Genomic DNA, 14065 nt, shown 5'->3' on the forward strand with positions numbered 1-14065 from the left:
GTGGGCGCTTCCAGAGTCTCCAGTGTCACTGCTTGCGCAAGAATCACATAGGTAGCTAGTAATTTCGAGAGGCGACCACACATTGATAGACTCATCTAGGACCCACCCTACAACATTCTAAATTACATCAATGGAGTATTCGACATGTGTACAGAGCATGCACACTGTTATGATCAACTAACTAAATTCATCGGGTAAACTGACTATTTCTATTTATTTAAAATAGGTATTGAAAATATTCTAATTCTTTATCACCACGACACAATATATTATTTAATAAGAGTTAATGTAATTATTTTATATTAATTACACTTCATTTGATTTGTAAATGTGGTTTAAAATTTTAATCTACCTAACATTGCTCATTTATTAACTACAAATCTAGTGAAGAAAGAGTATAATCACCAGGGAAATGATATTTCCATGCGCACATTTTTTCCTAAACAGTCCCGTTTGTTTTTGTGCGGAAAAAAAAAGAGTACAAAAATCACTTTCTTCTTCCACTAAATGCTGGTTTGGTAATGAGGTACTTTTATAAAACGTGAGTATCAATAAAAGCTGAGCTCAAAAAGATGTTTGGTAAACACTTGAAAACAGCTTATTTTCACAATTTTGGATGAAAATAAACTGAAAACATGAAGCAACAAAAATGAGCTTATTCTCACAGCACAGCAGAAACAATTTTTTTTTTCAAAACACAACAATACCAAACCAGCCCTAAGAGAAGCAAAAGAAATACAAACATCACAATCCGAATAGTGAACTACCAACAAATTTAATCATTCAAACTAGTGAATAAAAAAGGGTACCATGGTTTCCACTATTTTCCGTTGTGGTGTAAGAGACAATCGAACATAAAGATAAAGTTACTATTTAAGATGGTTCAACTCAATTATCCATATCTAATTATCCAAACTACACAAGATCACCTACAGAAGGAAAATTGTGATGATCCATAAAAAATGAGGGCTAAATACTGATTAAACTGCGAAAAGGATATCGTACATAATGAATAGAATTCTCGACTTGTTCTCTGCTCGAAACCAACTACACAGCCGCGGAACATGAAAATTTTCAGCAAGATTTGAATCCGCACTTTCATCTCAACTTGACATCTTAAACACTGCAAAAACATATCGCCATTGGCACCGGCACTCGCTGAATAGGGCATCAGTTTATATCCCATCATCTTCATAACGGCAGTATATATACAAATCACACACCGAGTCCTGCCAGTTAAAGAGTAAACAATTAGAGGCCGTCGTGCCACCAGCTCATTTCTCATTCACACATCTTGAATCAGTATAATAAAAAGGTTGATTTAACATACCATGTTTTGAGTTAATGGAGGACCAAAATAGCGTCGCTATTTTTTGCTAAATGATTGAATGCGCTTGACTAAGTCCCCCCTTAAAGAAGCGGGTATTTGTGAAAGAAAACTTGATTTGGCATCTGTGATCAACAACTTCCTGCATTGCATAGGCAGAGAGACGGATCAATGTTTCATGTTAGTGCAAGTAAAAACCCAATTACACAACCAAATACAAGTCATCGCCACAATTTTAAACGGCAATGTTACCCAAACAAATGTTGGGCAAAAATTGTGCAATGAATCCTTGTATAGGAAATGCCAAAGGCCCTTTACATGAATATTGTTACAAAGTCTCCTTATTTTGGTGTTGGAATGGTTCATGCATGCTTATTTAATGTACGTGTCTCTAGAGGTTCCAATATACTATATGTGATGGATATACAAAGGTGATCAATCGGAGAAAAGAATAACGTTCCACAAGCATTCTTTCTTCGACCAATAATTTGCCCTGTTAAAAACGTTTTTCTATTATACCGAAGCAAAAAATTCTAGAGACGCATACAATAAATGCACTTAAAGAGTTGGAATTGAATTTTCAACAAAATTTGATTAAAATCAGCACTATGAAGGCTAACCAGCGGAAATCTATGGAAAATCTTTCATCATGAATCAACAAGTTTCCTACATACGAATGTTAACGCAGAAAAACAATACTTACTTCACTTCGTTGCTGTTTGGAGTGGTTCCAACTTGATCTGAACATAATTTTTTCCTTGACAGCATAAAACTATAAACTTCATCCAGCCAACCACATGATCGCAAAACTGAAGAAGTTTCTTTCTTGAGACTAATAAACATTTCAAAAAAAATTATTAGGCCAACGGAAAATATAACTAAAGCAATAATTTAAGGAACAAAATACAAACTGGCATTAAGCCAATTATAAAATAAACAAAGTAGCGTTACATGTTTTTGCTAATAAGAAACTCAAGTTACAGGCAACCAAAACATCCAAACACAAAAACACAGAAATAACAGTAAAATGCATGATCATTGAAGAGAACATATGACCCTGACCAGACTGAAATTTGGAATACAATACAAACAAGGCAAGTCCAGATGTTACAGAGGACAAGGGAAAATGATATGAGATAAACAAATTAGAGGTGCATGTAAAAGGAATCTTGATAAAGAAAACAAGTAAAATTAAAGCAGCAAAATTCCAAGTACGTCATATTTATCAGAAGAATCCAACTATATAGTGCAGGTTAACTTAAAGACCTGACAGAGAATTGGGCTATGAACTCATGGAACAACAAACATAAAATTTATCACTTGGGGAATAGTCTTGCTTTTGACAAGGCAATGTGAGAACCGAAGGGGATATGGTAGACAGATGTATGAAAAGAAAGATACTGTAAGATAAATACTCCAAAAGATTATGCAATCCATAACAAGCACATCTTAAGCCACATTTCAAGACCAGATCTTAATCAAGATAAGTTTCTATAGACTGATATTTTATTTCAAAGAATGTGGTAGTGTGTCACATACATTTCCTTTAGTCCTTCAACTTCTGCCTGTGATTGAGCATCAGGTGCAAACAGAATGCATGAATCCAGAAATTTTCTTTTAGACCCAGACACTTTAGAGCGGCCATGAAGACCACTTTTTTCCGATTCACTCGTATCAGGCACTTTCCCAGCTGGCAACCTATCTTTTGTACCAATACCTTCACATGATTCAATTTTTACTGAACCAGTACCACCATTTCCTCGTGATAACAAAGATGCTTGGCTACTGTTAGGCACTTTCCTAGCTGCCAACCTGTCTTTTGTATCAATACCTTCACAGGTTTCAGTTTTTACATCATTTACTTGTGATAATAAAGATGCCTGGCTACTGTTACCATCAACTATAGCAGGACTTTTATCCCTGTTCAAACAATCCCTGTTTATCAACAATGATTTCCCACTTTTCTCCAAACTAACTGAGTCCTTTGCATCCCCATTTAATCCTGTGGATTGATTCTTGTAAGGAATTTTACCAGTATCAGTTGCACGTGCTCTTTCCCCATTTGTTCCTAATAATTGATTATTGTCAGCAATTTTTCCATTATCATTTGCAGGAGTTCTTTCCCCATTTGACCCACACGATTCATTTTTGTAAGCAATTTTTCCATTATCAGTTGCAGGAACTCTTTCCTCGTTTGATTTTAAGGACTGATTCTTGTAAACACTTTTTCCATTAGCAGTTGAAGTAGATCTTTCCCCATTTGACCCTAAGGATTGATTCTTGTAAACAGTTATTCCATTATCAGTTATGGAAGCTCTTTTGGAGATGGAATTTCCGCTCAAATTGAACTTCATCCGTGGGCTGGAAGGCACTTTATCAACTTTAGATACAGCTGAGACATCATAAGGTTTTGTTTGAACTCCTTTTGGTGGAAGAGCGAACTTCAGGATTTTAGATGTTTCACGACCATTACAATCATGAGAACTTACCCCATTGGAAGCAGTGCTAGCCAATGCTGGCCTTTGATTGGTACGAGAGAAGAAAAGGATGTAAACCTTTTCAGATAAGACCTTTTGCAAGGTTGAAAGCGAGACAGATGAATCATTGCAGCAATACCACCGACCTATGGCATCCTGTACATAGATTATGAAAAGCAAAATAAAACAAGATTAGGATATAGTTGATATGGTGTGCTTCAAATTTACTGATTGCAAAGAAGGTGATAGGTGAAAGATACCTTAATATATGCATAATAGTGACCAGACTCTGGTGAGAAGCCTGAATGCACAATAGTACCAAAAAGCTTATACTCTGGCCGCGGATCCTGCATAGCAATTAAAAAGTCAATATCATTACTAATAGGAAATGCAACTGTCTGCAACATTGCCCATATATAAAGAATAATTAGAAACAAACAACAGTCTCATGATACGGGAGTCAGATAAAAAGCATGCATTAGCATCAAGAAATATTTACAAGGATAGAATAGAATCTTGACATCAAAACCATTCTTTTTAGATAACCAAGACCTGGACTGCCTCATTTTGAAATACAAGAAAGGAGATATGCAACAAAGAATCAGAAATAACATTTGCTAAGGAATCGCCAACAATCCAACGTGTATTTAGTTGATATGCCAGAAAAAAAAAAATACAGAGACCATGACGCATGTAAATTATAGCTTCCCAAACAGAATGTAAATCAGAACGACCTATTCAAACAAGAATGCAACAAACAAAACTTACTATTCAGTGACGTAACTGTTACAGCCATGTTAAACTACAATAAAGCACACAAAACTGAATAAGTCGAACTTAACACAACTTCTCGAGGATCTCCTAATTGTCACTAGAAATAAACGCTGCATTGTACTTCTCATATATAAGTTGCAGTCAAATGGATTTTCGTTTTCCTTTATACTTCCCCATTAAGGCAGAAAAGTCTTTTGACTAGCTGGAAAAGATGATAAAACCCAAGTCAAGACCGATCATGAAAAATGGGACTATAAACAAGAGGTTCTCCAAGAAATCACACCTTCGTGCATTGTTAATTATGTCTATTTCCTCTTTAGACTGCAAGAGGTTGCTAGATAAGTCGTTCATGGTGCTGAAAGGGAATATATAACATCTCAATAGAACAGGTGATGAGTTGGATATAGACCTCCTCTCAACAAGGCCTTAGTCCTACCATGTGGATAATAGATGGATATCTCTGGTCTAAATTTCTAAACCCCTTCTACAGTCCTATCCAGTTCCCATTTCCCATTTCTAGCTCTACATTTTTCTTTGTTTAAGCGTAGCCCTACATTTAATCAACCAAGATAACAATTGGAGTTTCCTTCTCCAACCACGTAAACTCCCACACTGACGCTCTATGCACAGATTGAAAAAGAAACATACTTAATAAACTGCAGTACCATCCAGACTGTGTTGCGATCACTTAAACAATACAATAAGAAAACATTGAACATGCTATTATAGCAAATATTTTAACCAATTATTTGTGTTCTTTTTTAATTTACACTCATTTTGTACTGGTTGGCTTAGAAATTTAATTTAAAAAAACAAAAACAAACATCTTGATTACCCGCCAGTTGGCTTAAGTCTTTTTAAGAATATCCGAAGTTTATCGCCGTCTCGAGTATTTTCATAAGGCTTATTTACAGCAACGCCCCCTGAAACTCAAACCTATTCTTACGTTACCCCCTGGAACTTAATTTGCCTCACTTAACCCTCTGAAACTCAATTTTTGTCTCACTTTAACCCCTACTGTCAAAATTTGTTAATAAATCCGTCAAAATAGCTGATGTGACATGAATCAGACCTACTATGCTACAATTATGCCATGCTGACCCTACATGGCACAAAAAATTAATTAAAAACAAATTTTACAAATTAACTAAATGAAAATAATTAAGTTAAACGGAAAAATTATAGTTAGCCTCTGGAACTTAAACTTACTCTCATGTTACCCCCTGGAACTTAATTTGCCTCACTTAACCCTCTGAAACTCAATTTTTGTCTCACTATAACCCCTACCGTCAAAATTTGTTAATAAATCAGTCAAAATAGCTGATGACATGAATCAGACTTACTATGCTACAATTATGCCATGTGGACCCTACATGGCAAAAAAAATATTAAAAACAAATGTTACAAATTAACTACACGAAAATAATTAATTTAAACGGAAAAATTACAGTTAGCCTCTCTTTCTCTCCCATGGCCACAGCTCACTCCTCACCCAACAACGTCGACCTCCCCTTCCAGACTCTCCCAACAACCCCTGCGTCCCTCCCCCTATCTCCTGTAAACTCTATGAAGCTAGTCAAGGACAATGACTGCATCAATGGATGTTTGATTCCACATTGAATTAAGCTTGACTTGTTCTCAAATAAACCATCTCTTCAACCTTTAATTCGTCATTATCAGGGGAAAGGGGAATGCACATGTGGGGAGGGGAAGAGAGTTTTGTTTTTCGTTTTCTGTCAAATTTTTAACATTTTTTTTAAATCTGATATTTTATTAATTTTTTATATGCCATGTAATCAGTTTTAACGGACTTTGACAGTAGGGGAACTGAGACAAAAATTGAGTTTCAAGGGGGAGGTTAAGTGAGACATATCAAGTTTGAGGGGGTTGAGTGAGTACAAGTTGGAGTTTCAGGGGGTGTTGCCAAAAATAAGCTTTCTCTTAACAAGAAACTCTTGAATATTGATTGCAATGGCATTTGCTTTTGGTTCTTAGGTTCTTTGAGAACTTTAGGGCCGCTAACCTAACCTTTTTGTTTTCCTCTAACTAAGAAAGGTGCTGATATGACACCGAATCATAACATGCCAAACTGAATCACGTAGATTTCAACAAGCTTCTAGTGCCAACTGTATTCAAACAAAACTTATAAAGCACAAGAATCTATTCAACCCAGAAAAAATAATTAAGAAAGCACAAGTAACTACTAGTTGGAACAAATTACTGTACCAATCCTATAAACCTATGTGAATTCAATTAGGTGGAGAAACTCATTTGGCAAAAAACAATATTAGGTGGGGACACTCTGAAAAGAACTAGATATGTATTTTTCATAGGTTTAGTACAGGTTGACTACTATCAATACTGCACACCACACATCCATATTATATTTAGGTATACTATATATAATATGATTTGCAAAGATCTAAAAAGCTCGATGGTTATTTGGTCAAGGGTTCAACTGAACATAGAGGCTGCAAAGTTTTGGATTCTATGTCCTAAAAAATAGGTAATTGTTGCTATGCTCGATAAGTTCATTGTTAATGCAGTATCTAATCTAACTAAACTCGCTTTCCAATTAAGCAACCATACACTATCCAATGCAATGACTTCATTAAACTGACAAGTTAAAGTCTTGACCGTACCTTGCTTGTTTTGTACATGAAGCCTGAAAGCACCAAAAACTCCTCAAATGAAATAGATTTATCAATCTTCCAGCCAAGTACACCCTCAAATCTCTATCAACAAATAACGATAAAACATTGTCAAGAAAACTAAATGAACGAAAGTAAAAATGGCAGGATGGAGCAACTTAAGCACCTAATAGCAAAAATATATCAGAACGCAACCGATAAACTAACCTTAAGTTGAATAACAAGAACATTGGGAGCTTGAAGAAAAGACATTTGCTTCCGTGCTGCCACCAATTTCTTACAACTAAGACAGCATAAATACCTCAATCAAAACCCAAAACAAAAGGACAAGTACCCAAAACATGAAAAAGCAGTGAGAGAGAGAGAGAGAGATGATACCTTTCGCATTTGTACTTGTTCTGGCCATCCAAAATCTCAGGCTGAAAGAACCTTTGCAATGCGTCTTTAAGCGAATTACAATGCAAAACATCAAGACTAATATCCATTATCTCATCAACCTTATTGGATTCTGTGCCACAACATAGACACTTCACCTGGCTCTGCAATGCTCCACCAAATATCTCCTTCACCACCGTTGAAGTCGCCGTTTCCCCATTGCCTATGCCGTTGGCCTTTTTTCCATTGCCGTTGGCGGTGGCATTGCGTCGCAGCTTCATGAGCCGAAGGCAGGTGTTGTGGCAAGCATCAATGACGTAGCGCAGGAACTCATGAGCGTCCTCCTGTCGACCGCACCGAAAGTGTTCGCCGAAAATCCCGAGACAGCTCCGTATCTTCTGTGGCGCATCCAGACTGAGATCCGGACTCAGGGACCGCACTATCTGCTTCTCCAGAATGCAAAAGGGACAGTCGCGCTTCCGCTCCGCATCCGAAGAGTCACCTGCAGATTGAATTCAACGTCGTTTCGGTTGAATTCGAATTCAAATTCAAACAAAATCACAGAGGACAAGAGAGAGAGGGGGAATTGTACTTACAGAGAGAGGTGTGGAGTTTGCGGAGGCAGAAATTGGCGAGAGGAGGGGTGTAGGTGAGGCACTGGAGGACGCTGTTGAGGTAGCAAGAGTTGCCGAGGTTGCGTAACCCCAGAGGCGGCAGGCCATTCTTCCGCTTCTGACTCAGTAGACTCGGCTGCCAACTCATCTGCAATTGGAATTGCAGGCCCATCAACGTCGACGACGACCATCGCACGACGCCGCCCTTCCGATGATGATGCTGCACCACCACCACCCCAATCGCATATCTCTTCCCCCCTCCAATACCGCCTATTTCTTCCCACGGAAAAATTCGAATTAAATATAAATAATAAATAAATAAGAGAGGGAAAAAAAATACAGAATTATAATATTAAAAAAAAAAATTTAATTTTTTAAAGGGTTAAATAAGGAAAGAGTGGGAGAGAGGGACGAAGGCGGTTACGGGCAGAGACATGCGAGAGAGGGAGAGATGTGAAGAAGAAGAAGAAGGAGACGAAGCAGGAAAAGCCCTTTACCTTCCAAACCCCAAAAATCCCCTGATTTTCCCTCTTTATTATTTGGTCTTCCCTCTTTCGGATCTTTACAGTCGGATGTTGTAAAAGGCGGGCTATGGGCCTTGTTGGGTTGGTTAATTAGGCTTCTTATTCGTACTAAGCCCATCAAATATAATTTTTCTTTTTTCAGCTTTATCGAGCGTTTTTAAACTACTCAGATTTACACAATAAGATATTCAAAGTTGCATTTAAAGAAGAGGAATCGCATCGGATGCAAGGATGCTGACACAGTACCTTAGCCAACTGGTCTAATTTGCATACGTCATGTATCTCTTAATTAAAGATCAATCTTCCAACAACGTCGTTTCATGAGTACACAATTTACATTTCATGAGTACACAATTTAGAGACAATATTAGCAAGTTGCAAACGAGAAATTATTATATCACGTGCCAGCATCCTATTGCCGTGTTTTTGGTGCGTGTGTTACGTCTCAGAAACCCAACAGTAAATAATTTGATCATGCATCGTTTCACAATTGTGCACGACTTGTATTGAGAGGGAAAAAAAAAAAAAAAAAAAAAAAAAACAAAGCCCATAACAATTTGGTACGTAAAAATATCAGTGGAGGAGTTTAATCTGGATATCAATCAAATTTTTTTTCTCCGCCCAAAGAGACTCGTTCTACAGGGGCAACAATTTGGTTGCTGCCATTTACAGGAGAGATTCTTCCGTCGCAGAATTTCTCCATTTACGCGGCAGAGAGGGAGGAGGTACAAACTTCTCTGAACGGAATTTACCATGGAAAAAGTCTAAATCCTTGTACAGAGAGTTAGCATCATATATGCCCGTGCTGTGATACAAATGTGAGCTATAAAGAATTATCAGGAAATTTATGAACAGAGAGTTTCTATGACAGTGACAATAGCACTTGCTTTGCAAACAAATCATCTATGATTAGCACAGGTACATCAACTTTTGAAATGCCCACAGTAAATGCCTAGCACTGTGATGATGTTACAATTGTGTGAATTTCTCATCTTTATACTTTGAATCGCAGTTCTGCTTCAAACCGTCACAAAATTTACACCGCCACAGGAGCAACTGCAACGATGATAACAAACAGGGAAGCACTTAACCACCGAGGCTTCAACAAACCGTAATCTCAAATTATGCATAGAGTTCCATCCAGCTATATGTAAATTGCAACGGCCACTGCAGTACCACACAATTCATCAATTTCTGGGGCAGTTGGAAACATTTTGCTAAATGTACATACCTCAAAAATAACTAGTCTGAATGCTTCTGTGACATCTCTACTTGTCGGAATTTGATGGTGCAGCTGTTAGTATAGGTTGAGAACTTTCAGGTTCGTCAGTGTTGCTTTTAGAGACTTCCTTTCGTAACTTGTGATTATTATATGCCGCTACACCGGCTATGGCTGCATAAAAACTAATGTATCATTATCATGTGTATTGGTTTGTAGATAATATTTAATACATTATGTTGTTTGTCAGTCAAAACTATGCATTTAAACATCTCGACATTACTCTTAAAATATATCATGGTATTTCCGCGTTACCCTTCAAAAGAGGAAAAGATACAACACTGTTGTTGTCTAAAACAACCCCAATCAGATATCAATGAACACCCAAAAACTAAACTCAGAATTGTACACTACCAATCGGAATCTAGTATCAACTCAAAGACCTCTGGGTTACCATAACATCACAAACTACATATAACCTGGCGGTAAATATTAAAATCAGAAATATGTAGAACTCAAAAACCATCACCGTGACAAATAATGATTTTAGAAAATAAACAAGAGGTCTTTGAAAGAGACAAGGTCAGATACTTACCAATGGCATAACCGACCAGATTTATAGGAGTGAGCTTTGTATCAGCAAAAATAATGGCAGACAATAAGACAACCACCCAATCCTTGACAACTCCCGCAACACGAATGGTCAAGGCACTTGTATGAGTGATCACAAGGAAAACTGATAAGTTGAGGGCAAAAGTACACAGAGAGTTGAGTGTTAGCACAAGCAGGGGAAAGTTCCATGAGCTATTTTCTTCCATCTTTGATTTCTCCAAAAAGATCCATGGAATGAATAGGCAAACAGCACTGCATATAAATTCAATACTCAAATCACACAGGTGTACAAAATTTTGTAAGTAGAAAGGCAAAGCTTGAGGAATTTTAAAAGTAGAAATGCGTACCTGCACGGGCTAACATAGTACATGAGAGATATTGGGTTTAATTTGAGACCCTTCCTTTTAACAAAAATCTCCATAAAAATAAGTCTTAAAGCTTCCCCAACAACTCCTCCCATCTGATAAACTACTCCAATCCAGCTGATATTTATTTCACCGTAAGAAGCCACAAGAACACCAAAACTTATCACTGACATGATCAACAGCATTCTGCCGCTCATTACCTCAAGTCCTGCTGCTACTCCAAGAATGAAAACAGCTACTGGCACTGCATGCATATATTGTTTAAGAAATCAGAGACTCGGATAGAGAATTCCTAATCATGATGGATGGTTATACAATCGCCAGACCTGCTGACCAACCTACTTTCTGACAGCTGAACAAACATACAGCCAAAGGGCCAACCATCAAATAACACAGAAGACATTGCTCCGTATGCCCAGAGGCTTTACAGTGGATCAAAAAACTAAAAAGTAGTGAAAACTTACTGATTGCTTTCAACATTTGTGCAAATGCAACAGAAATATACATGTAGGCAGTATTTCCCAGCCAAAGAGTCATTGCAAACATTGCACCTATTGGTATTACCGATGTCACGTATCTGTATAACTAAAACTTCATTAGATTCTGAGCGGGAAATCAGTAAAAAAGTAGACAAACATGAGATGACATAAACGATTGACACAGTTACTTTAGTCAGAGGATAAATAATCTTAGTGTTAAGTACCAGCAAGAAAATTGTTCAAGTACTTTTCTTTCATTTTTTAGGAAAAAAGTTCAAGTAATTAAAGTCAGCAATAGGATCAACAACTCCACATGCTTCAACCGTGGAGGGAAATGCATATGGGTAGCAACTAGCTAGCCAATATTGCAATCCAACTTGTTGGTTTTAAAACACCAACAGCTTAGTGTGTTTTACTTTCCTAGTATATTTAATCTTCATAAGATAGCTGGAGTCAGTTTAATTAAGAGCCAAAACAAATATCATTGAGCTTGACTCACTAGCACTATCTTTATGCTTCTGAACAATGAAAATAGCTCATTGGCACCATCAAGCTATGATCCGAACATAAATCCCTAATTATTTGATCGCCACAAAGGAGATTCATAAATTCATCTTTAATTCCACAAAAATGAGTAAAATTCGACAGATACCATCTTTCAGGCTCCTTACTTACATTTCTACAGTCATTCCTTCCTCAACCTTCAAAATCTGTAAAATAATAGAATAAAAAAATAAGTTTAAGAGAACCGATGGAAAATTCAGTTTTAATGATTATCACAACATTTAGTTACCTGTATACCTTAAAAACTTTCGTGAGTAAAAAGCACAAGACAGAGGAGAAGACCATGTGAAGTAGAGTCAATCCAAGAGGATAAGGGAAGTTTATTTCCTTGGACGACAAAACCCACTGCATTCCACAATTTAAAGATTATGTAAATCATCTAAGCCTCTCACAAGAATGTATCTCCGCTAAAACATAACAATTCAATTACTTATTTCATAAGAATGAGAGTAAAATTTCAAAGTAGAGACCCAAAAATCAACATTAAGTAACAAGGAGTTATCAAATTAAACAAATGCTGACATGGTGAGCATTAACACAACATGTAGAGGATGCTATATTTCTTCACTGTAGACCCATATCAAAATTTTCTATCATTCTTTTGTTTCAATACAAAGTATTTGCTAACAAATTCCTGTAGAGTTAGGTATAGCCGCCCAGCTGCCCCCTCCCTAAAAAAATAAAAAATAAAAACTATCTCATCGACATTACCAGAATGAGAACTCCAAAGCTGTAATTGACTTCCCTTGCTTTAATTTAACAATCATCTACAGCCCTCAATCAGATTCAAAGAGGATGAGGGAAAGCAAGTAAAAACCATTGATTTTCTTGAGAAACTAATACCATATCAAATACCCGAACACAGGGTATTTGTAAACTATGTATGTATCTCTCTCTAGATCTCAATACAATTCATGCTAAGTCTAAGGTCGTAAGATGCATGTCTTCGCCATATCCATACTTTCAAAACATTAAGCAGGGTCATGAAACAAGATGTGAACTTTTTGTGTAAATTCTTGCCAATTGCAAATTTTAAAGCACCTCCTCAACCTTTTTGGGTCTCTCTATCTCCATTTGTTAATGCACAGCAATGCTTTAGAGAACAAAAGCCCACAACAACTGCTACTGGAAAAGCAATTAGGGAGTACGAGCTAGTTTATTAGAATGCTTCTTCGAAAAGCTGCTTCTTTTCGTTTCCTTTCATATCTTTCAATAGAAAGGCACAGCCAACAAAATCATCCATCAGTACCAAATCCATACACTCTCAACAAAAAGTAACCTAATTTAATTTCCAAATCAATAGAATCATGCAATTTATCTTTCATTCACACTCACAATGCTACTACTAATCACACTAAATGGGTTTCCAAAACACCAAAAACCAATCTCAAACCACACCATACGCTTGTAACTGGTCAAACTCGAATTGGGTTTTCTCCAATTTTCACATCCCAGAAAATTCACCCCAAAAATTTCCCACTTACCAAACAAACGAAAAGACCAAATGTTGGACGAATGCTAACAGATGAAAAGCAATGTGCGTACCAACCTTGTTGAAGAAGATCTGGCCGCTGGAGAGCGCGATGTAGAGAAGAAGATAGGCGTAAGTGAGGACCTCGCCCTTAAAGAAACTACGCAGCCGATCCGCCATTGATGATGACCCAAGAGATTGCAGACGGAGTACTCCTACTTCGCGGTGAAAATAGCGTTTGCGACTAGCAAAAAAAACTGTCTTGTAATTACGTTTTGCAAAAGTGCTTTAGCGAATTGGAGATCTGAAGGGTGATTAACTACAGCTCAGAGAGTTTAGTGAGTTGGAAACATTTGCAATCCGAATGAATGTTTGCTGAGTACGGATGGAAATCCGCCGTGTTCTTCTTGAACGAAAATGTACTGCAAAACAATTAATATCTAAAGTCAAGGCAAGAGCCTTGCTTGCGTGCTTTGGCCGACCTTTGATGCCAAAATTTGAAAGAGTAAGTATTTGATAATTTTTGGAAGGAGGATTGGGAGAAATGGGAATTATTTGTAGTAGTATGGCTGGTCCTTATTTGGATAAAAGGGATCTGGCCATTTATGTTGGT

The 14065-nt window shown here is 37.1% G+C and overlaps 2 protein-coding genes across 5 annotated transcripts; both read right to left on the reverse strand.

The window, feature by feature from the left end:
* Positions 1-759: 759 nt before the first annotated feature.
* Positions 760-8805, reverse strand: LOC137724719 (ubiquitin carboxyl-terminal hydrolase 25-like). 2 transcript variants are annotated; one of them, XM_088694202.1, is made up of 10 exons: positions 8716-8805; positions 8201-8488; positions 7608-8106; positions 7437-7512; positions 7221-7313; positions 4065-4151; positions 2867-3960; positions 2031-2159; positions 1331-1469; positions 760-1229 (listed from the first exon to the last, which is right to left on the reverse strand). In XM_088694202.1, the coding sequence occupies exons 2-9, from the start codon at positions 8388-8390 to the stop codon at positions 1367-1369; spliced, it is 2271 nt and encodes a 756-aa protein (XP_088550328.1). In that variant the 5' UTR covers positions 8391-8488; positions 8716-8805; the 3' UTR covers positions 760-1229; positions 1331-1366. The 2 variants fall into 2 exon arrangements, with proteins under 2 accessions (XP_088550328.1, XP_088550329.1); XM_088694203.1 differs by having other exon boundaries at positions 8643-8724.
* Positions 8806-9550: 745 nt separating this feature from the next.
* LOC137726337 (putative sugar phosphate/phosphate translocator At3g14410) lies at positions 9551-14028 on the reverse strand. Of its 3 annotated transcripts, none has more exons than XR_015962531.1 (8): positions 13531-14028; positions 12219-12326; positions 12093-12127; positions 11403-11515; positions 10921-11182; positions 10557-10825; positions 9974-10146; positions 9551-9909 (listed from the first exon to the last, which is right to left on the reverse strand). XR_015962531.1 is itself a non-coding variant. In XM_088694207.1 (8 exons), the coding sequence occupies exons 1-7, from the start codon at positions 13630-13632 to the stop codon at positions 10011-10013; spliced, it is 1014 nt and encodes a 337-aa protein (XP_088550333.1). In that variant the 5' UTR covers positions 13633-14028; the 3' UTR covers positions 9551-9798; positions 9974-10010. The 3 variants fall into 3 exon arrangements, 2 of the variants coding, with proteins under 2 accessions (XP_088550333.1, XP_068321353.1); XM_088694207.1 differs by having other exon boundaries at positions 9551-9798; positions 9974-10135; XM_068465252.2 differs by having other exon boundaries at positions 9974-10135.
* Between the last annotated feature and the right edge of the window lie 37 nt (positions 14029-14065).

Source organism: Pyrus communis, chromosome 5, assembly GCF_041283825.1.
Source record: "Pyrus communis isolate YQ-2024b chromosome 5, ASM4128382v1, whole genome shotgun sequence".
Taxonomy (NCBI): domain Eukaryota; kingdom Viridiplantae; phylum Streptophyta; class Magnoliopsida; order Rosales; family Rosaceae; genus Pyrus; species Pyrus communis.